Source organism: Lissotriton helveticus, chromosome 11 (genome assembly GCF_964261635.1).
Source record: "Lissotriton helveticus chromosome 11, aLisHel1.1, whole genome shotgun sequence".
Classification (NCBI taxonomy): Eukaryota; Metazoa; Chordata; class Amphibia; order Caudata; family Salamandridae; genus Lissotriton; species Lissotriton helveticus.
Window position 1 is genome coordinate 71,017,515 of NC_136072.1, and position 22,927 is coordinate 71,040,441.

General features: G+C 46.0%; 1 protein-coding gene across 1 annotated transcript in view; it reads right to left on the reverse strand.

Annotated features, from left to right (window-relative positions):
• The window catches only part of CLCN2 (chloride voltage-gated channel 2), a 530,501-nt gene that overhangs the window by 308,899 nt on the left and 198,675 nt on the right, over positions 1–22,927 (reverse strand). The window contains exon 2 of the mRNA XM_078668166.1: positions 12,856–13,012. Coding sequence (XP_078524292.1) covers positions 12,856–13,012 — 157 coding nt within the window. The remainder of the gene's footprint in view (positions 1–12,855; positions 13,013–22,927) is intronic.

Genomic DNA, 22,927 nt, shown 5'->3' on the forward strand with positions numbered 1-22,927 from the left:
CTGAGGCGTGGAGGTGTGCGCGTAGTGTGCGGTGGCAGACGGTGTCGAAGGCGGCAGAGAGGTCTAGGAGGATGAGTGCTGCAGTCTCCCTGTTGTCTAGCAGGGTCCTGATGTCGTCGGTGGCGGCAATGAGGGCGGTCTCAGTGCTGTGGTTGCTGCGGAACCCTAACTGGGAAGGGTCCAGGATTCTGTTCTCTTCGAGGTATCGGGTTAGCTGTCTGTTAACGATTTTCTTGATGACCTTGGCCGGGAAGGGGAGCAGAGAGATGGGTTGGAAGTTCTTGAGGTCTACCTTGGGTTTTTTGAGTAGGGTGTTGATCTCGGCGTGTTTCCAGCTCTCTGGGAAGGTCGCGGTCTCAAGGGAGAGATTTATGATGTTGCGTAGGTGGGGTGCGATGAAGCTGCTTGCCTTGTTGAAAACGTGGTGCGGGAATGGGTCTGACAGAGAGCCGGAGTGGATTGTGCTCATGGTCTTGATGGTGTCATCGACGCTAACACTGGGGCAGGCTAGCAAGGGGACGTGGTCGATGGTGTGCGGAGGGTCTGTTGTGTTGCTGTCTGTTGGGGCTGTCTGGGTGTTGAAGCTGTTGTGGATGTCTGCTATCTTGCGGTGGAAGAAGGTGGCGAGGGAGTCGGAAAGGTCTTGCGACGGCGGGATGTCGTTGGTGTTGGAGCTGGGGTTGGAGAGTTCCTTCACAATGTTGAAGAGTTCCTTGCTGTTGTGTGCGTTGTTGACGAGGCGGTCTTTGAAGGAGGTCTTCTTGGCAGCCCTGATGAGGTGGTGGTGGTGGTTGCAGACGGCGTCCTTGTGTGCTCATGGCTGTCTGGAGTTTGTTCACTGTGCCATTTCTTCTCTAGTTTCCGGCAGGCTTGCTAGGAATCTAGGAGTTCTGTGGGGAACCAGCTGGCCATCTTGCTGGTGTCTCTGTGGGGGGGTTTCTTAAGCGTGGCGAGGGTGTTGGCGCAGTCCTCAATCCAGCGTCTGAGGTTGTGGGCAGCGACGTCGGTGTTGGAGGGCTCGGTGGGTGGGCTGAGAGCGAGGGTTGTATGTAGTTGGTCTTCGGTGATTTTGCTCCAGCGACGGCGGGGGATCTGTTGGGTGCAGTGGTGTGTGGTGGGTTTCTGGAAGGTGAAGTGGATGCAGTGGTGGTCGGTCCAAAGGAATTCGGTGGTGTGGCTGACAGAGACGTGCGGGCTTGAGGAGAAGACGGGGTTGAGCATGTGGCCGGCGGAGTGGGTGGGCGTTGTGACGAGTTGTCTCAGTCCGAGGTTGGTGAGGTTATCGATCAGGGTTGTGGAGTTGTTGTCGTTGTTCTCAAGGTGAAAGTTCAGGTCTCCGAGGAGGATGTAGTCGGTGAAGGTCAGGGCATGTGTGCTGATGAAGTCGGCGATGGAGCCAGGAAAGCCTGGACAACCTCTGCTCACAAAGTCAGCAAGGAATCCATCTGATCCCCAAAAGAGTGTCACCCTAAGTTGAGTCCAGAAGTATTTTCCTAGCCTGGAAAGCAACTCAAAAACAGTTTCCTCTTCATTTGCTTCTTTTTATAAAAAGTACTAGCAGCCCGTCCCGACGTTGTCCGGGTATACACACGCCCACAACAGAGTCCTGTGAACGCTTGTTTTGCAGGATTCCGCGCCCCCTTTTTACGAATAGCCGTTGAATGCCGCGCCAATTGCTGTATGGCCATGCCCCACATGCCCACAACGGAGCCCCATTGAATGCCGCGCTGATTGCTGTATGGCCACGCCCCCACATGCCCACAACGGAGCCCTGTAAACGCTTGTTTTACCCAATTTCCGTCCCCAGATTTCCGCCCCCAGCACAACGCACACGCTTGTTATACCCGATTTCCGCCCCCAGATTTCCGCCCCAGCACAACGCACATGCTTGTTTTACCTGATTTCCGCCCCCAGATTTCCGCCCCAGCCCAACGCACACGGCCACAAGAAAGTACTAACACGTCGCGTTTGCCACGCCCCCACATGCCCACAACGGAGCCCTGTAAACGCTTGTTTTACCTGATTTCCGCCCCCAGCACAATGCACACGGCCACAAGGAAGTACTAACATTGTTGTATGGCCACGCCCCCAGCACAACGCACACTCCCCCAGCAGGAACGCCCCGAGCAGAACAGCCACGCCCACAAGGGACTACTTTGACCCTAAGGTTCTTTTACCCTTCGAATGTATATGGTGGCCAGCTGTATAGCCTATGTCCATCTGCTGCAACTGTCCTTCCCAATGCTGTATTGGGTGTTGTGATTGGTGCGGTGGTTCCTGAGATTACCCGCCTCAAAGGTTTGGATATATATATATATATATATATATATATATATATATATATATATATATATATATATATATATATATATATATATATATATATATATATATATATATATATATATATATATATATATATATATATATATATATATATATATATATATATATATATATATATATATATATATATATATATATATATATATATATATATGATACCTGAAATCCAGTTGAAGGATTAAGGCCTCTTGGTGCATTTGTAAGTGGATACATGGGTTTATAATGAGCCTGTGAATCTTTTCTGCTGCTCAAAATCGCTGCTGAGAACCACTATGTAGGGAATTGAGTTACTGGTTGAAGGGGTGAATCCTACTCAAGCAGCAACCACAATTTGTGAGAGTGAAACACAAGCAAACCCTAAATTAACCTGTGCTCAATGCTCTGGCAGCTTGGCACAAAACCAGTCAGGCTTAACTTCGAGGCAATGTGTGAAGTATTTATGCAGCAGTCTGAGATGCCCAAGGGTTTTCACGCACTTTACAAATCCTATAAACAGTCCAAACCGTAATGAAGTGAAAACACAACATAGGAAAAATGTCACACCAATTTAGAAACAAAGTATAATGTAATAAACTATTTGAGACCAACACAACAACAACCCAATTAGTGGAACCAGAGATATGCTATTTCAAAGGTTTAGGTAAAAGTAATGTTTACAAGCACAGAGCGCCAACTGTGATTATCTGGTTGTGCTGACCTGGAACAAAGTCACAAGTTCAGGCTGACTGCAATGAAGTGCAGACCGGCTACAGGGACCCAGTTATGCCCACTGAACAAAGTGTATTATGCCCTTGGTGTGCGCACTATGTGGCGTTGCTTTGTGAGGCTTCACGTCATCTGGCATCAGTTTCGAGGAACTGTGAGGGCTGCGATGCGAGCTTCTGCATCAGATTGCATTGCGTGGCATTGGTTCTGATGAAGCTGCATGTGAGTGCAAGTGTGAGGCTTTGCCTCGAGTCACGTCGCTTCTGATGAAGGTGGGAACTGGGCGAGGCGCTTGGTGAGTCTTTGATTCCATTGAGGCTAACATCTGTGCAGCGGAACCCTGCATCACTCGGCCTCCGTTCAGAAAAAGCTTGAAGCTGTCCGCGAAGCTTTGTGGATCTTCGTGTCGCTTCACGTTGCTTCACATCGGATTTGGTGTAGACCACAGCTGAGCTGGCACGGCATGTCTGTCCCCACTTCCAAGTGTCCAGGACTAGAAGGACACCACGTGGAAGGTTGGGGCTTATAGCAGACAGAGTCCAGGTGTGGGGTTCAAGAGAATTGGAGGAGTTTCTGTCCCTGAGGCTCTGATCAGGAGGCCAGTCAACTTGACCTTGGAGTCACTGGTGGTCTTGGGTTTACGATGCAGGGCCAGTACTTTTCACTCAGGCCACAGAGTAGCAGGGCTGCAAAGTAGTAGTTGTTATTTCAGCACAGCTGTCCTTCATCTGAATCTTCCACAGATCCAGATGCTACCAAAGAGTTGGATCTGCGGGTCCACTATTTATATCTGGTGCCGACTTTGAAGTAGGAGTAGGTTCTAGGGGTGGAAGACTCCAGAGGCATTTGAATTGCCGGTCTCCTTTCCCTGGCTCCAGCTTGTTTAGGGGTACAAAAGACTAGTGTCAGAAACTTTGTGAGTGTGCTCAGGCAGAGGCTTTGTGATGTGCAAGTGTGATAGGTGATAGCTCCTCCCCCTCATCAAGTCAGAGATGGCCCATCATGCTAATTCCCATTACCCTTTTGTCTAACTATCTCGGACCAACCCACACAGACCAACTGCTAGCTACACCATGTCATGTTCCCAGGATTCAGGCTGCAGGGACCAAATGGTTAGAACAAGAAAATGCCAATGTTTCAAAAGTGACATTTTCAGATGCGACTTAAAATCCAACTTTACCATTAAAGAGGGTTTTAAATTACAATTCTTTGGACATCAAACTTGACATTCCTACCTGCTCCCAACTGAAAGATAGCTCTTACTAAATCTAAGCAGTTAAACCAATGTTATCCTATGGGAGAGGCAGGCCTTGCAGCACTGAAAAACGAATCTAACAGTTTTTCACACACAGGACATGTAAAAAGGAGAAGTACATGTCCGACTTTTTAAATAAATTGCACCCTGCCCTCTGGGCGATTTACGCCCTACCCTAGGGATGACATAATGTATTAACAAAGGAAGGTTTAGGCCTGGCAAAAGGTTCATTTTTCCAGGTCGAAAGGGCACTTTAAAACTGGACACACAGGCTGCAATGGGAGTTCCGAGACATGCTTAAAGGGCTACTTAACTGGGTAGCCCAATGAATGATGCAGGGCCACTAGTAGCTACAAGTAAATTAAAAGTGCCAATTGGATGTAAACTAATTTTACAATTTTTAAAGGAGAGAGCGCAAGCAGTTTAGCACCCGTCAGGAGTGTTAAATTGAATAGAGTTCTGAAAGCCAACATAAATGGGTTCAGAAAAACAGGATGGTGAAGGTATAAAGTTTGGGATTGACCCTGCAGACAGGGCCAAGTCCCACATACATCTAAGATGTACACAGTTGATAAAGGATGCTTGCTCTCTTTTCAGCAGCTTTTTACGTTTTCTGACTCTTGCTACTGCTTTTGCATTTTTTTCCAAACAGTGTATCCCATTTTACCAGAAATGGTTTAAGCAAGTTAACAAAGCACATTTCCTAGCCTAATTTGGCAGGGTTTACAGAAAGGACACGTTTTTATGTTGGGTTCAATTTCTGAGATTTGCCTACAATATTTAGAGTGCCCTGAAGTGGGTGAAAAGGAGATTGACAGCGCTGTATAAACCGCCGAAAGAAATAGAAAACCAAATAGTGGTGTGCCCCTTTAAATCATAGTCTTTTTTTGTTCATATTAGGATTAACACTGCATTTTAATTGCAAAGGTCTGTAAATCGAATAATTAAAAAATGTAACAAATCTGAGAAAGTTTTCGCTTTGGTGGAGTCCGATGTTCAGGAGGTTTCTGTTTCCATAGAAACAGTTTGCGGAGAAAGGTTGGAGGATGCAGTTTCCATGGTGAGCGCACGAGGGACACAGAAACACGAGTGTGAAGGACCCTTCGCTCCCAGGCTACACAAGAGAGGTGACAATTACTTCACCCATGAAAAGTCAAAACACTCCGACCTTCTCGGGGTCCAGCTACAGTAAGGAGAGGGTTAAAAAAAAGGAACCAAGAGGGAGAAGCATCGAATCGAGAGAGCTGAAAGACAGCAATCAGAATAAATAGGAGGTCAAAGGTCAGGACAACTAGAGAGAGGGAACTCAGGACTAGGTGAAGTTGCTACTCAGAACAAGCATTTGCAATGCAATAGTGCCTTTATGTGTTAAACTTGCAATAATAAAAGGCATTGTCATTTACAATACCAATACGAAAAATGCAAGGCCTATTGCATTACAGAGAGCGCGGAGTCCCTGAAGTGGGTGCGGCGCACACCATTAAAGTAAAAAATAATAAAAACCTGAAAGAGAGCGCGGTGTCCCTGAAGCAAAAAGAACAATTGATGGACAGAGTGCGGCGCCGCGCTCAGCGAAAAAGTTTTAAGAACAAGAAGCATCCACCATTGTCCCGTAAGTGCTGTGTGTGTGTGTGTGTGAAGGGGGGGGGGGGTTCGCAGACACTTTTATAGTTGAGGCGCGCGTAGTGCTCCATACGGGAAGCAGCCGCCATTGTCCCGCGAGTGCTGTGTGTGCACGCTGAAAATAAAAGAAGCAGCCACCATTGTCCCCATTATTCATTAAACAAAATAGTGCTCACCGACTTACAAAGCAGACCGTGTAACAAGACAAGTAAAAGGTCCATTCGTAATGGGAGGTAACAATGCAGACAAGGCGGTACCAAGGTGGGACTAACAAGCCTATTCACAAATGAAAAGCAACCATTGTGGAGAGGTGTGGTGCAGCGGCCAGGGCAGATGACTTCGGAGCACAGAGTTTACGGTTCGATCCCCGGCGCCAGCTAAGCTCAGCACCATGTGACTCTGGGCAATAGCTCACTTAATTTCCACGACGGCCCCGAGCACCTTGAGACACGTAAGGGTGAGTAGTTCGCGCTTTACAAATACGGATAGATTGATTGAACCATTTAGCAAGGACAATAAAAGGAGCCAATTAAAAAGATGGGCGTGGCAATGAACACAGATTGTATGCCATGCCTCAAGGGTGTGCCAACGCACCTGATCAGCCTCGTGAGGCATCTGCACACCAGCCAAGAAGTGGCAGTGAGGACCAATTATAGGGAAACTGAGCAGATCAATGTTGCAAAAGGTGGTCAACGAGGTTGTATCCCATCAGCATATTTGTACCATCTCTACGCTGAGGATGGTATGAAAAAATCCAGACTCAATGACGTTCAGAGTAGACTGGAATCAAAACTGGAGGCAGAAAAATCAACAACCGACGGTATGCTGATGACACAACCCTGATTGCGTAAAGTGCAGAAGATCTGAAAACAACGATTGCCAAGATCAATTAAAACAACGCTGCAGCTGGACTAAAGATAAATGTGAAAAAAAGGCTAAAATCATATCAACATGAATCTTGTAAGTCTCAGAAAGGAAAATGAAGATATAGAGAGGGCCAAAGACGTCATTTTCTAAGGATTGCAGCTAAGTCGAGATGGCAAGTGCAGCCCTGAAGTTAGGGCGGTGCGATCTGTGCCACCGCACCGGGTGCTGACGTGGGGTGGGGGCGCCATGTTTATTAGTTTCAAAGCACCTGATGCCATGTTTCTTGACCCAGCAATTTTCAAGCATCAATAAAAATGTCAGGATAACTCCATGATAATGTTCTTTCTGGAGAAAGACCAGAGCCTTGTGTGGAAATGGAAGTTTTGACTCATCATAGCGCAGAAGGTTAATGTGCCTGCTGCAAAGAATGTGTCCCATCCAGATCACAAAGTGCATACACTATAAATAGGTAAATGGGTTATGGCTTTTGTCAGAGACATCCTTTTGTTACTTGCAGTTTAAAAATTAAAATCCTTATATAGAGCAGAGAGGTATTAACTGTCATCAAAGAGCTGCATGCAAACTGAAAGGAATATATTACAGCTACATGTTTTTCCCCCTCTTTTTCCTTATCCTAATATTGCAAAAAGGGTTAATTTGGTTAGAAATCAAGTCTTATTAAAGAAAACCCCGAACAATGGTGTTACATTTTAAATTCTGAATGTGTGCTTTTACAGACAAAGGACTCTTAAAATACAGTGTCTACCAGTATGGATGACATGTGACTCCTACACCTTGTAGGCCTCTGTCTTATGCCACAATTCCTATGCATTGATTTACACATGTATGATTATCTCTGTGCAACGTATGCGTGATGTAAAGTGTTCTGACACCTTAACTGGTATGAGTGGCACTATAAAACTAAATGAATCCAAAGACAGTGGTTATGGAGACTTGGGAGTTAACGTCAAATGGTGGCAGTGAGGGAATCCTTGGCGAGGTGGTCATGGGGTGGGGGGGCACCAACAAACATTGTCGCACAGGGCGCCACCAGGTCTAAAGCCGGCCCTGCCTGAAGTCAGAAGACAGCTACAACTGGGAGGAAAAGCAGTGACGAGCCAGGACAAAGCGATTAAGGGCTCAATATGACTGGGTCCTGAACCTCATACACAAAGACGACTCCTTCCCTCCCCAGCCCCTCTAGCCCCGTTATCCTGCTCTCTTTTTCATTCATCGTGGAACCTCTCTTTCATCTCCACTGTCACCAGGGCTTTACGTGAGATAAAAAAAATGGGGGGGGGGGGTCTCTCAAAGGGGCGTGGCCGATGTAATTAAGGGCGTGGCTTTAGAACACCTACACTAAAAACCGGAGCTTAGCACAGTGTCCCCCTGGCTGGTATTTTGCTGGTTCTGTCATTGCATCCAGATATATAATACGAACGTGACAGTTCACCTAAAACAACCCAGCACTATTGGCTTTGTCAATGGTACTTAGTTGCAGAAGATAAATAAGCAACAACTATGGCTTCGTTGTGTATAATTTTGAAAATGCTTCAGTTCTGAAATGATGAGGCTGTGAAAGAACTAGAACCGGTATCTTTGAAGTACATCAAAGGCAGTGAAGGGCGTCACTGCTGCAGAGGTAAGACTTTTTTTCACCCTCGGGTGAGGGCAAAAATGGAGAGCCCGGTAGGGACCCGTCTCAGCACCTTCCTTTTAGAACTGCCTGTGCGCACCGGTAGGACCCGGCCAACTTAAAGCCCTGCCTGTCACCATCCTATTCTGTGCTTTGAGACGCATGCAGGCGCACAGAATCACTTAATAAACAAGTTAGAAAGCAAGCAACATAACATCCAGTTTGATCGGACTCTCCGTACTACTGGGATGTACAGACCCCACACCGCTGGATCCTATTAACTACTATAGGTTTGCCATCCCCTATGGACCCTAAGGATTAAAGGGACCACAAACTACTTGAACTAGGTCAATATATATTTTTCTGGGGGTGTACGTCTCATTTACAGCCTGTCTAGTCATTATCGGGCCTGTACCGCTCACTTACACACTCTTCTCACTCGTATAAAAGGCTTCTGTGCACAACACTAACTTTTTTGGCCGTCGACCCCAAGGACATAATTTGTTTACATAGATATAGCCGCACGGGTTTGTAGACTGCTCTGCTTGGCTTGAAACACACGGAGCAAGAGCGCCCTCTAGTGGTGATTCACAGCATTGCATGGGTACCAACAACAATCCCTCCATTTTAGTCAGCTATTCTCTCTGGTGTGCGACAGCCCTTTGATGGGTTTGACAGAAGCAGAACCTAGGATCTGGTCCCCTCTGTCAGGAGAGCCTGAATGCGAGGAGGGAATAAGAATAAAGCTCCCACTAAAGTCGGAGGGCATACGCTGATCTATCATGTCTAACAAGCAGGGCTCGAGTCGGGGTACGACGCGGGTGGACGGCGTCCCCCACTTATTTTACCGGGAGCTCGATAACTATAAACTGCAACTGAGTGCAAGCCACCTTTCGTGATGTCACTTCCTGTCGTGACGTCAGCGCCCCCACTTCTTTTTTTAGAACTTGTGCCCTGCTAATAAGGTGCCCACCTCCAGCAAGGATTTTGGCGCCAAAGTTCGGCAGCAGATACGGTGTGAAATAAAGAAAGCATTGATTATGCAGATGCAGCAATGTGTGTCTGGGCAGGTTAATCGCGTTCATTTTGTAATTTAAAAATGTTAAACGCACAAGCCTTTCCAAACCAGGCCAGTGCCCTGAGAAAGTAACCAAGCTTCAAAGGAAGGCTGAAGGCAGTTTATTTTAATTAAGTATTGTGCTCGAAGTGCATGTTTTCCTTCATGTACACAGTGCTGGAGAAATGTCTGATCAGATGTCTGGAAACATTTACTTACTTGTATCGAGGACCCCTGGAATTATGCAGCAGGGGAGTGTAAAGTTATGGGTTAGGGTTGAGTTAAATATGCAGCAAGAAAATGAAAATTATGCGGCATAATGTACCACATTTTGTAATGGTATTAATTCATTATTTCATAATGTTTAAACTTGGTAACATTGTCTGGGCATTGGTTGCACCCAGGTGCGCAACACCCATTGGCCTCAAAGGGCTTCAGCCCCCCAGTCGTGTGTGGCAGCCCGGGATGAGACACTTCCCGGGCCTGCACACAGCCGCACCGAGCACTTCACAGGTCTTTAAAAGACCTTGTGTATGTTAATGGGGCTTTGTTGTTGTTTCACCCCTTCTAAGAGCCCCTGCAGCTCGACTCTGCCGATTGCCTAAAGATTCAGCCCCCCTCCGACATTTTTTCTTAGCCCCCCCGAAATTTGACTCTAGTTGCGCCTCTGGTTGCACCTCATTAGTACTGGTTCACCACCCGATTATAGCAAAAAGCAACAGAAAGTTGAACAATCCAGCTTTGCAAAGGGCCTTACACTGTGCAGCAACGTGTTGCTGCATTTTAAGTAACATTTGAACCACTTGAGCTGAACATTCTTTTTTTGTGTTAAAATCTGCAAATAATGCAACAGATGACTCATTATGTGGCAAATGTGGCAAATATATAATTATGCGAAAATCGCCATAGCCACACAATCGCACAATGCCAGTGGTTCTGGCTGTAACAAATGGTTTGCATCCTGTAGTGCTATAGATTCACATGCTTTGCACATTCCTGCTATCTAATGCGGAGTCTCTGATCGTTACGAGTTGTTTATCTTCGAAAAGGGCAATTTGGTTTCGAGGCAACTGGTGCCCCTGAAGCCCACAGTGCACCCGACTACCGACCACCAATGGTCCGACCATGGGAATATATGATTACCGGACAAGCATCGTTTAAAGGGTGTGTTCCCCATGCCCCCCTCACCAGCAGTGTGATTCTCATCCGAACTTCTGTTGGCTAGGTGCCAAAACACTTGATGGGTTTGAGGTGTACTTGCTGCAAATTTGCTTCAGCTGTGGACGTATATCCCACAAAGACTTTTCGATCTTCTCCAGCAAAGCTCTGATCGTCCGCCATTAAATTGTACCCATCACCCAAAGCAGAACTGAGCTTTATAGGTTGGAACCCGAAGGTTGAAAATACACACAATTGGAAGTGAAGCCTGTGCCCTGATGCATTGGGGGATTCAGGAAGAGACCACCTTTGACTGAATAGTACTTTTAAGACCTCACATCAGGGCAGATTATGTTACCCGTGCCTGCAGTATATCTATTAAGGAAAGGCTGTGATGTCACATAAAAGATTCTGTATGGCTGATTGTTCAGGATGGAAACATATCCCACTGAGGACTCAAGTGAGAACCAATCAAGACACAATAGTAAAACAAGGACTTATCCAAAACAGCTAGAATCATCCCAGGCTCTGTCTCCAAATATTCTCCAGAATATTGCCTTTCTACCCATGCCTGGCATGTACATCCTCAAACTGTTTTCAGTTAGAACCAAATGGTCCTCTAGTGTAGGGGCTCATGTGAGACCAGAGAGACCCATGTACAATACACATACTCTGCAATCCGCCCGCGTCTCGAAACGGCAGACCTCCACTTTTTAACCAGCACCTGCACCGAGTGCTTTTTTATCCACATCTCCTCTTTGCCAGGGGTCACTTCTGTACTCTCAGGGTTACTTCTCCCACCTTTCTGCGTGTTGTTTCACCTCTCCCATCTGGCCTCTATTGTTCTCTACTTCCTACATTATTTTACTCCTTCGATGGAATGGGGTTTTCCTTCTTCCTACGCCACCAATCCACAACCAGGCCCACCTGCCAAAACCAGGTTGTCCTTGCAACACAGCAGGTCTGTACTCTCTCCATTCCCCCCTCTCGCTCACACACATGCACACACACTCCCTCTTCCTCCATTCTTCTGCTAGGCCTCGGTTCTGCTGTAGCATCAATTTTGCCCCATGGTCATCTCTTCGCCACATCTGCTATCTACCTCGCCTTCTCCTAGATGGCTCCCTTCCCTCCACCCTATTTTAGGCTTGTCTCAATTGCACCCTGCCTGTTTCATTGTGGAATCGGTAGCTCCCTCTAGAAAGGTGTAGGATGCTGAGAGAGAGAGAGATCACAGGGAGACGAGTAGTGCCTTCCCAGCAGAGAACATTTGTAGTGTCACCCCTAATGTCCACCTCCAGCTACCAATTGACTCCTTTACGGCTGTGGTTTTCAGACACACTGAAAGGTGGCTGTCTTCGTATTGGTCAAGAAGAACTACTCAGGCACAGCAATTCGATTGAGAATGAACACCCAGGAACACAGCTTGGCTACCTGCATTTTCATACATGCGTGAGTGAAAAATCAAGAGGCCCACCCGAGGAGTCAATGTACGCACTCATTACCAAAACACCAACAAAGAGGCAATTTACCTAAAATACAAGAGGAACAACAAATACAGCATGGAACTACTGGATTTGTTGAACAAATGCAAGATCAACCCGCAAATCTCTTTCAACACACCTATGACTCTTCGGCTCACTGGTGCTCAGCCTTTTAGACTAGGTTAATGGTATACTGTGGAGCCCCCACACCCCAATATTCCTCTGCCCCACATAACATGGCCCTGTGATAGTCATTCAAGTGACTCAGTGAGTCCACACCTCAATAGCTTCTTTCTCAGATTTAGGTTCACCACCCCATTCTCAAAGTTTTATGGTCCGCCATTTTGATTTGCAAAATGTGTTTGTTATGTTATAGGGAATTTATAGAGCGCACTTACACCATTAGGTCGCTTGGCGCTAAGTTAACAGAGAGAGTAGCTGTCCGTCAGAATTAATTAATTAATTATAGGCTTGTCTGATACGCCAGGTTCTCAAAAGCTTTCTAAAGCCCATACAATTGGTAGATGATCTAATGTCGGGGGGAAGAGAATTCGAGTGTAAGGCGCCAATGCATAGAACCTAGCCACTCCTAGCCTCTTTGAAATGTCACTTTTACTAAAAAAATAAATACAAAAAAGTCACACATAGCATCAGTTCACAGAAAGTGCTCCACACTTTTCTTCATTCTTTACTCCCTGCGGTGAGCTGAGAGGGGGGCACTTACTTCGACACTTTGCACAGCGGCTCTTGTCGTACTCCAGGAACTCAGCTGTCCGCGGGTGCTCTCGCGGGATCGTCCTCCACTGTTCCTTCTCCTGGCGGATGCGAGCAGCCTCCTCTTTGGCAAAAACTCCGAGGTCCTGAGTGTAGCGACCATACATCTGGAAAAGAAGTATCACATGGAAGAGGTGTCAGTAGATTGCGGAGAACCAAGGCCAGGGTGAAACCAATAATGAAAGCATGACCTACCGATGGACAGAGAGACCCGTATGGAAGAACGGGAAACAGCCTTTACAACAAGGTTTTTACCTTGTTGTGCCTTCACCACACATTTTTAAGCGTGCATATTTTTATTTTAAAACGCATGCCTTTACCACGGATTTAAGGTAAGTTGGGCTTGTGGGGGGTCTCCCCTCACAAATACAATGTTTTTGAAAATAAAAACAATGCGTGATAATGGCATGCGTTGTAAAAGCATGTTTGTGGTAAAAACATAAGTGGTAAAAAATGTGTGGTAAAGGCATACGATGTCTTTACCTGCGTTGTACCGTCGTACAACCTGGAAGAACAGACATTCAAACAGCGAGATGAGACAGAAGACCCTTAGAACAAACACCTATTCTACAGACAGGTAGACATAGCCTCCGACAGGGAAAGTCAGATAGACTTGCCGACTCTCAGTCAGAGAAACAGAAACAGACAACAGACTCTCAAGCGGGGAGTCCAGACAGAATGACTACTTGTTAGCAAGCCCCACAGGAAGGATTGTAGACAGACTGAAAGTTTATGGCCAGGGAGAGAAGAACAAAATAACAGGGGTAGGAGATCCAGACACACATTAGCTGAAGAGACCCAGACAGACAGACCCCGGGAATTAACTGAAGGAGACGGACTGTCTGACTACAAAGCAAGAACTGTCTGACAGCGGACGACCCAGATCCTGGGAGTTAGTGGTTACAATGTTTCAGGTGTATACCTACCTCATAACGTAGAACTGAAAATACATATATTATCTTATTTATTTTGATAGTTTTTTATAGTGCAAACATGACTCTTGCGGGTATCAGAGCGCTTTACACATCCACAGTGCGCAGAGCAATAATAACAATATCATATTCTAAGGAGAAAAAAAATTAGGATAAAGGTGGCAATCAGAAAAGGGTACACTTTACAATGATCAGATAGCAGAGGAGATAAACCTATAATCAACCAAAATATCCTAGTCAAGAAAACTATACAATCAGGCAGTGTCGAGAAAAGGGAGGGTAAAACCAGGACTGATAAGTCGAAAACACTGAAGTAGCCGGTGAGAAGTAGTCATGAGTGTGATTGAGGAAAGAAGCGTGTCTTACAGGTAGATTCATCAACGAAAAAGCGTCTCGCAAAGGGCCAGATTCTGCGAATCTGGCCCTTTGCGAGCGCAATGTTTGCATTTGGGATTCATCATCCCAAATGCAAAAATCGGTAATTGCGAAATCGCATATTTGCGAGGAACTGCATTTAAGGAATCTCTATTTGAGATTCCTTATATGCAATTCATTAACCAATTTTAAATTGCGAATTCGCAATATTTGGCCGCTATTTACCACGAAGTCTGACTTCGTGGTAAATAGCGAAAAAATAGAGAAAAGCCCTTTAGTGCATTTTTCTCAGTTGCATGTTACACACACACGTCCTTTGGACATGTGTGTGCGCAACACCTGTGTAAATTTGCATTTCAGGGGTGCTACAGGGTGTCCTTTAGACACCCCTGGCACCCTTGAAATCGCATCCTTATTTGCGATTAGCAATTTGCTAATCGCAATTAAGGAAGATGTAGAAATCGCAATATTTTTTGCAATTCCTACATGAATCCCGTTTTGCAAGTCCTTAATAGCGATTCCTTATGAATCGCTATTACAGACTCGCAAAACGGGACTTTGATGAATCTAGGTGTTAGTGTCTAGGGAAGAAATCTGTTCATAAGGAGTTCTTTGACATTTTTCTTGAAGGATATAGTTGAGGGACTCTTATATCTTGCAACATTTAAGGGAATATTGAGGAGGGTGTTGGGATTCACTCGTGTCTAAATGTAAAAGGACAAAACTGACCCAGACAGACCTTGAAACAGTATTGTTTATCCCCTTGCATGCTTATGACGAGCTCAGTACGTCATGAGGCACAGTGGAGCTGTGCTCTTGAAGAGCTGAGCTCGTCATAACTGCCGAAGCCGGCCCACGTGTGGGTAATTCCCCGCATGTGCGGGTGTCCTGTGGGAGTGGGCGGAGTCATGACGAGTCCAGCTCGTCATGAGCACAGTTCCACTGTGCAGCATGACGATCTGGACTCGTCATGAGTACCGGGGCGCCGCGTGCAGCCCCTCTTCCCCCCGCACCGCGGGGGAATTAGCCCGTTTGGAAGGGGTTATGGGGTAGCGCTGGCATTTGATAAGTTGTAAGATTGTGTTGCACAGTGCGCACATCCTGGTACCCTGCTAGCTAGCTCTACTGAGGAAGGGTCACGTTCGGTAGAAGTTTTAATGTCTCGTGTGCAGCGTGGGAGAGTGTGGGGAGGCTACTGGTTGGTGTTGGGGTGTTTCTTATTTCATCATGATTCAGGCTGCGACTAAGCTACTGTCGAACAAGCCCATATCAATTAATACTGTATGCTGTGGTTGGCCAACCGTTTTAGTAACTAGGCCAGAAACGACTGGCTAGAATTCGTGTCATTGACTGAACAAGCATAGGCACACTCAAATACACTTGCGGATTCTAAGGAATATGAAAGTAATTTTTCTGTCTAGAAATGTTGTGGAATTTGAAACTAGGAGTGGTTAATGCATGTGCATAAATCTATGGCTGTTGAGCTGTGAATACATTTTTAGGACATTTAGGAGGTGTGTCAATGACTCATGCACAAAGGTATTATTAAAAAGTGGAGGAGGCCAAAATAATTGTGATTCAGTGCTTGCTATTTATTCTTGATTATTCAGAAAAGACTGCATGGGAAAATATTCATGTCCTCTTGTAAGCCAGGTGAAACATTAAATATGTATATTTAAAAAAACTAAATTACATTCTTGGCACTACTCATATACTAGGGGCCCTAGACAAACATTCATTTATTGAATGGAGTAGAATAGCTGACGTGATTTAAGACACTTGCATCAAAGCCCGAGTGGGCGGTGATTTACGCAGCATGCCGGGTAATGACGCACACTGCTGGCCGCGTGCTTTGCTACAGACTTGGAGCACAGCATTTCTGATACACCGCTGTGAACTCCCAGCGATCAATCGGCTTTGTCCTTGCAGATTATTATTGATAAATCCACCAATAACACACAATGACAAGATTACGAATACCAAGCACTGCTGTTCATACTCGAACATTGAGAAAATAAGTTTAAAAATGCCTGCTGCAGTGAAAAGCCATGAAAACAAGCTTTGGCAAAGCTAATAGGTCTCGTGTTCTAGCTATTTTACTAAACAGCATGGTTGCTGTTCAGCATGGCTAAAAGTTAGTGACGTCAAGAGTAGCATGGAGTGGAGTATAGAACAGTTGAGTGTCCTAGAGATGATAAGAGTGTCTTAGAGAGGAGTGGCGTAGGCAGTCATGGAGTGGTGTAGAGTGAAGTGAAGGGTTGTGGAGTGTCAGAGTGGAGAATCTAGCGTAGAGTGGAGTGTAAAGTCGTAAAGGGTCGCAGAGTGGAAGGTCGCAGAGTGTCATGGAGCGGAATGGTGTAGAGCACAGGTCTCCAAACTATAGCCCGTTACCACATTTTATCCGGCCATCAACCTACCTGCAAGATGTCATCTGGCTACCAGAGTCAGGCTGGCTGTAATATGCTGCTGCTCTCCGACGGCGGCTTCTTTTGCAAGTTTCCAGCACCCCGGGGGAACGCTTCACACACGCACTCTACTGCTGCTGTTTAGAAAGCATTATTAAATGTAACACTATCTCTAGCCTAAGGGGTGATGTTAAATGGTATAACGCTTTCAGAACAGCAGCAAACAGGAGTGTGTTGGCTCACCGGGCCATCAATCAATAGTAGAGCACAAAGTGATACCAATAACGGTCCTGGTGAAATTGTATTGCCTGCCCCCGTGCTCCCCTCCCTTTCAACCTGAAAGTTCTTCCCTTGTGCCTCGACTCATCACCACGCCGCACGGCCTCTAGTGCTAGGACTGTGTCCTGTGGTGCAGAAAGCCATTCCGGCCGCTCGTCTGAGGCTAGTCCTCCAGAACCGAGCAACAACCAGGGCCGGACTGGCCGTAGAAGGCACCTGGCGTTTCCCCGGTGTGCCGCCAGGGTGGGGGCTGGTTTTGCGCTGGGGGGAGGGGGCGTTCTTGTTACCGGGGGTCGGCAATATCGGCCCACTGTAACAAAATCGGCCGAAATCGGCCCTCGCAAACAGTTCGGCTGCACCCCCTCCCTCTGGGGGGTGACGGCTGAGCAGTTTGCCAGGGCCGCTTTTCGATTCCCAGTCCGGCCCTGGCAACAACTACCCGTGGTACATGTTGCTGTACCTGGGTGTGTTACCAATGGCCAATACTGTGGATTTTCTGATACTCCGCGTGGAGATACTTGGTGCCACAAATAGAGGGCCTGCCCTTGCTCGGAGTTGTATGGCGCTGATATTGGCGGCCTGGGCCCAGCATGCGGATGTCAAACGCCCAGCAGAAATAGATTAAAAAATTTAAAAAATCATACTCAACCCTACCGAAGCAGGGGACACAACAGAGGGCAGGCAACCCATGCTGTAGCTGTAGTGAAGTGGCTTGGGAAGAAATAAATTCTTATTAGTGAATTCAACCCTCACCACTGTGTTATGTTTTGAATCCTGAGTTTGTGCTTCTCCACATCAAGCACTATTAGAACTGCCTACACCTTGTAGTCCTCTGTGTCTCATGTAACATTTTCTCTATATGTGTGTGATGTAAAGTGCTCCGACACCCTACACTGGTATGAGAGGCGCTATAAAACAAATGAAATACATGTAAGCCAGGGGCACTGTTGGAGGGTGATAGTAAGGGAATTTTGTTGTATGCTGGTGCACTCCAAGCTTATTATTTGATATTCTTAAAAGCGAATGCAAAATTTTTTGCCATTTGTCTCCATATTTTCTTGGGGGGGGTGAGAACCATTAACCCCCCTTATAGTGGGTAGGCACACTCACTCCACTCCCTTGCTACCAAATAAACAGTGGCTGGTCTGACAAACTTTGCCAGGGCTGCTAAGGTTTATCAGTCCATCCCTGGTAATAGATGCTTTAGATATCAAACTGTTTCTTTTTTCAGTCCACGAATATTTGTAAAACATGCGATGTGGCCATCGTACTGAGAAGTTTGGAGACCCCTGGTGTAGAGTGAAGTGGAGAAGTGTAAAGTGCCATAGAGTGGAGTGGAGAAGTGTAGAGTGGAGGGGCGTAGAGTGGAATGGAGTATCACAGAGTAGAGTGGAATATAGTAGAGTAGCATAGAGTAGAGTATCATAGAGTGGAGTGGCACAGAGAGGAGAGGCGTAACGTAGAGTGGAATTAAGTGTCATAAAGTAAAGTGTCACAAAGTGGAGTAGAGTGGCATAATGTTGTGGAGCGTCAGAGTAGAGTGGCGTATAGTGGTGTGCGTGGAGTGGAATGGCGTAGAGTGTTCTTGGGTGTCAGAGTGGAAGTGATTAGAGTGTAGGGACGTAGATTGGAAGGGGGTAGCATGGAGGAGATAGAGTGTCATAGAACAGTGTGTCGTAGAGCGGAATTTTGTAGAGCGAAGTGTCCCAAAGTGGAGTAGAGTGGCATAATGTTGTGGAGCGTCAGAGTAGAGTGGCGTATAGTGGTGTGCGTGGAGTGGCGTGGCGTAGATTGTTCTTGGGTGTCGGAGTGTAAGTGATTAGAATGTAGGGACGTAGATTGGAAGGGGGTAGCATGGAGGAGAAAGAGTGTCGTGGAACAGTGCGTCGTAGAGCAGAGTTTTGTAGAGCGAAGTGTCCCAGAGTGGAGTAGATTGTCATAGGCTAGAGTAGAGTAGTCTGGTGTGGAGTAGAGTAGCACAGAGTGGAGTCAGGTTGCTTAGAGTGGAGGTAGAGAGGCATAGAGTGGGGGTAAACAAAGCGTCTTAGAGTAGAGTAAAGTGTTGTAGAATGTTGTAGAGTGGAAGGGAGTAGAGTATACTGGAGTAAAGTGTTGCAGAGTGGGGGGCTTAGAGCGGTGGGGTGTAGAGTGGTGGGGTCCGCTCAAACTTTGGCCTATGCACAAACATCTGTTTGCACAGAGATTGCAATTAAGTTTGCATCCTCAAGATTTTTTCTCCTTAAAATTTTGGCAGGTTAAGTCCCACAAAATGTAAAGGGTTAAAAAGGCCCTGTAAATGGTACAAACAGATTTTGGTGCATAAAAGTACAAAAATCTGCATACTATACTCATTTTTGGTGACAATCTTGCATTAGGTTCTATGAACGGATGAATTCCGAACTCTGGGGTATCAGACAGCGGCAGCTCCTCCGTTATGGCATAAAAGCATCACCCCCCCTGCCAGCAGATGTAAACCTTGAGGGGAAAAAAACAGGTTTATTATTATTTTATTTTTCTTCACATGGCCAAGTCTTGGGGTGTGGCAATCGCGATGAGCGGCATGGAGAACGAATATTGGGCACTGCTGAAAGTGTGCATGTGGGAGTAGCCGGCTGTCTTAGAAGAGCCAAACTGACATGCGCACTGAGATGTCTCCAATCCGAGCTGCGTTTTCGGGTTGGAGACAGCGGGCACAAGCTTACGGTCTCTCTGGGAGCGCAAATCCAGCCCGTTCAGGCAATCGTTGCGCTTCTCAAATGCTGCCAGCAGCATGAGAGCAGCATCTGGATTGGCCGTAGGGGAGTATGGGACCCTGTGCTGCAGTGGAGCGAGAGGAGCAGACGAGCGGCGATGAGGGGGGCAACAGGTACATTCGTTTTTATTGGGGGTTTTTTGTGTTATGGTCGTCCACCTCCTCCTCCACCCTCACCACTTTCCCCTGACACCAGCCACTATTGGTATCAGATTTCAATGGGAGCAATAATTAGCACAGATTCCATGGGTGCTTTTTAATTAAGGCCTCATTCACTAATGTAGACCGACCAAAGCCTAAACCATGAAGGCTGCCCCCACTCTCAAAAGCCTCTTTTCCTTCTTAATGTACAGACAAAAAACATACGGCCTCAAAAAATGGCAAACATCCACAAACCGCACACAGCCTCACACTGAAGTGCCCACCAACTGTGAGCGGAATGCTAGACATGTAGGCCATCATTACAAGTGGCCCGGATGGGAGTGAGATATTTATCACACCTGATAAAATCCGATTCCACAGTGATCCGGGGCAACACACCGCACTTATTTCAAGATTTGCCGCGATAATGCCGACTAATAAGGAAAGTCGTGCTTATACCCCAAAATCTGCATGTTACGGTAATTGACCTGCCTTCTCTCTTTGTTAAAGTCCAAGAGGTTTGGCCTGCCAAAATTTAACAGGGTAGTCGAACTTTAATGCACCAAGTAATTACTGGGTGAAAAAGCATTTGCAGAACTTATAATTCCGACCGTTGACAAAATGGGGGGTTGAGGAGGGAATAGAAAATATCAGGCCTCTCATTATAAGGGACATACACAGATAAACATTCAATTACACACACATACACTTAGGGAGATATACCCACAAACCCGGATGAACACACATACATAAACCAAGTAAGTCAAAAATACATTCAGACACTTATTTGGGCACAATATCACAAACAAATGAGAACACAAAGACACACCAGTGCTTAAATTGAGCCGGTGGTTTCTGTGCTCGGCACCAGCACTTAATTGTCAACACCAGCGATTGTGACAGTCTGCCACAAGGTGGCGCTGTCTGGCTAATTTAGAGATGAACACAACAGCAGTTAATTATTAATTCAATATACATTAGAAAAGACTATTACTTGCCACCCAAGCCATTCCTATAGCTTTGGGGGCCTGGAATAGTCTGAATTGTCACACTTTTAGCAGTGTGATGGTTAGTAGTTATGTTGTTCCTATCACTGGCAGCGCTGGTAGGAGCAATGTGTGGTGCAAGCTGTAGCGGCCTCCTGACGAGAGCCCTGGCACTTTTTAATAATTTCTTTTTTACAAGTTAAGCACTGGGACACACATACACTGACTGGAAGAGTCAGACAAATTCACATTAACCTTTATCTCACAACAGAAATCCTCACAGACCAGGAGGTTGGATCCATATTGGCGTGAATTCCCACTCACAAAGGTGAAAAACACAACAAATCAATTTATGGAGAGAAAGAGATCCTGAAGGTCACGGCCAAGGTCACTGCAGGCGTCCCCAGTGCCTGGTAGACAACAATGCAAGGCAGATAAGGGGCATTGTGCAATCTGCTGCTATTGTCCTGCTCTGCTAAGCTTCTCCCATCACAGTACCGAGAACAAGACACTGTGCCGCGGGCTGGAGCACCCTGGCACCAATGCGCGTGGCCGGTCCGCGTCAAGGACGCCAACGTCCTCAGCATCAACAGGGTATGTATAGAGCCTGGTGTCTCCTAGGCACCAAGGAAGGCTTCAGAGAAAAGGAAATAGTGAGCTAAGGGGTTCTGGTGCCATTTATAAAACATGAGGCCAATGGTCGACTGCTTTAGAAATCTCACCTGGACCCCAAGATGCAATATATGAGCATATTACGCGTTACTCATGTATTTTTTATATTACACGACTGACTGATTAATTTTAGTACAGTCGAACATCATCAATTTAGTAATGGTTGTTGGCCAGAGACTACTAACATATCAGTCAATGTTTTGAGAGATGTGTGTTTTTGTTGGGGATAGTGTGCTAATATTTAAAATTTGTTTTACGCTAAAAAAAAGTATTATTGTTAGTCAAGTTTACATTAGAAAGTGCATTGTAAGGAAATTAAAAACATGCATTCTAATAGTATGTTGCCATTCTAGTGTAGGTTTAGCAGGACATTTATAAGGAATGAAAATAAAGTGCAAGATGGGACAGTGTAACTTTTAGCTGCTAGGGTTTAGTGTTTACAATGCTTGTTTTCACAAACTGGGATGTATTCTTAGGTAAATGCTTGCATCAGGGATGTGCCTGCAAGGGTGAGCTTGTCAGGTGTGCTGCATAATGTTCTGACAGCAGCACTATGCTAATCACCCATTTAGCTTTGTTTATTTGCTTAGGGAGGCTAAATATTCTACAAATGAATCCACACTGAGTTATGGAAAATAATTCACAATTGGGGCCTCTTATCTGTGAAATGCAAACTTTGAAACCACTGGCTTAACCATGTAATATTAATATTGTTGTGAGTCATGTGATCGTCCCTAAAACATCCCTAATGGTTCAATCAAAATCCTACAAAGTGTGTTTCAACCCTAATCATACCCACGTGGTTTAGTCCTAACCACAGTCATAATCATGGTGGCAGTAACTGTGTCCCAAGTGTTTCATGTTTTACCCAAGCAGAGAGGTTGGTCCTACTGTTGCTCAATGGGGTTCAATTGCATCCCGAACCACAGACGTTGAACCCTATGCCTGCCTGGAGCAAGTTAGGTGTAAACCATTTGGAGTAGATGAGTACTAATTATGTCTTGAGTTTGAGTTTTTTTTTTTAATATGGCATGAACTAGACCCGAGACATCGGGTATCACAGCGCTTTACATAGCACCAGTTTCGTTACAGAAGGACACATTCATTTTTGGTAGGCACGGGGAGATTAAGTGATTTGCCCAGAATCACAGGATGTTGCCGAAACTCGAACCTGGTTTCCCAGCTGGAGGTCAACCGATCTAGCCGTAAGGCTACATCCTCTCCCTTACAGTGATTTAGTCTTTCTCGCCCCGGAGATTAAGTTAGTCTTATTCCAATCAGAGTGTGGAACTACTAACCAGATGAAGTGTGGAACTACTAGTCACAATGGGAGAGGGATAACCCTATTTTGACCTGTGCATATTTTCCAGAATGGTTTAGTTCGGTCACATCATGGCTGCTGCACCGATCGGGTTGTTGCCCTTGTGCAGGAGAGTCAACGGCCCCCGTATGCCCGGTGTGAGCTGCCATGAATTGAGTC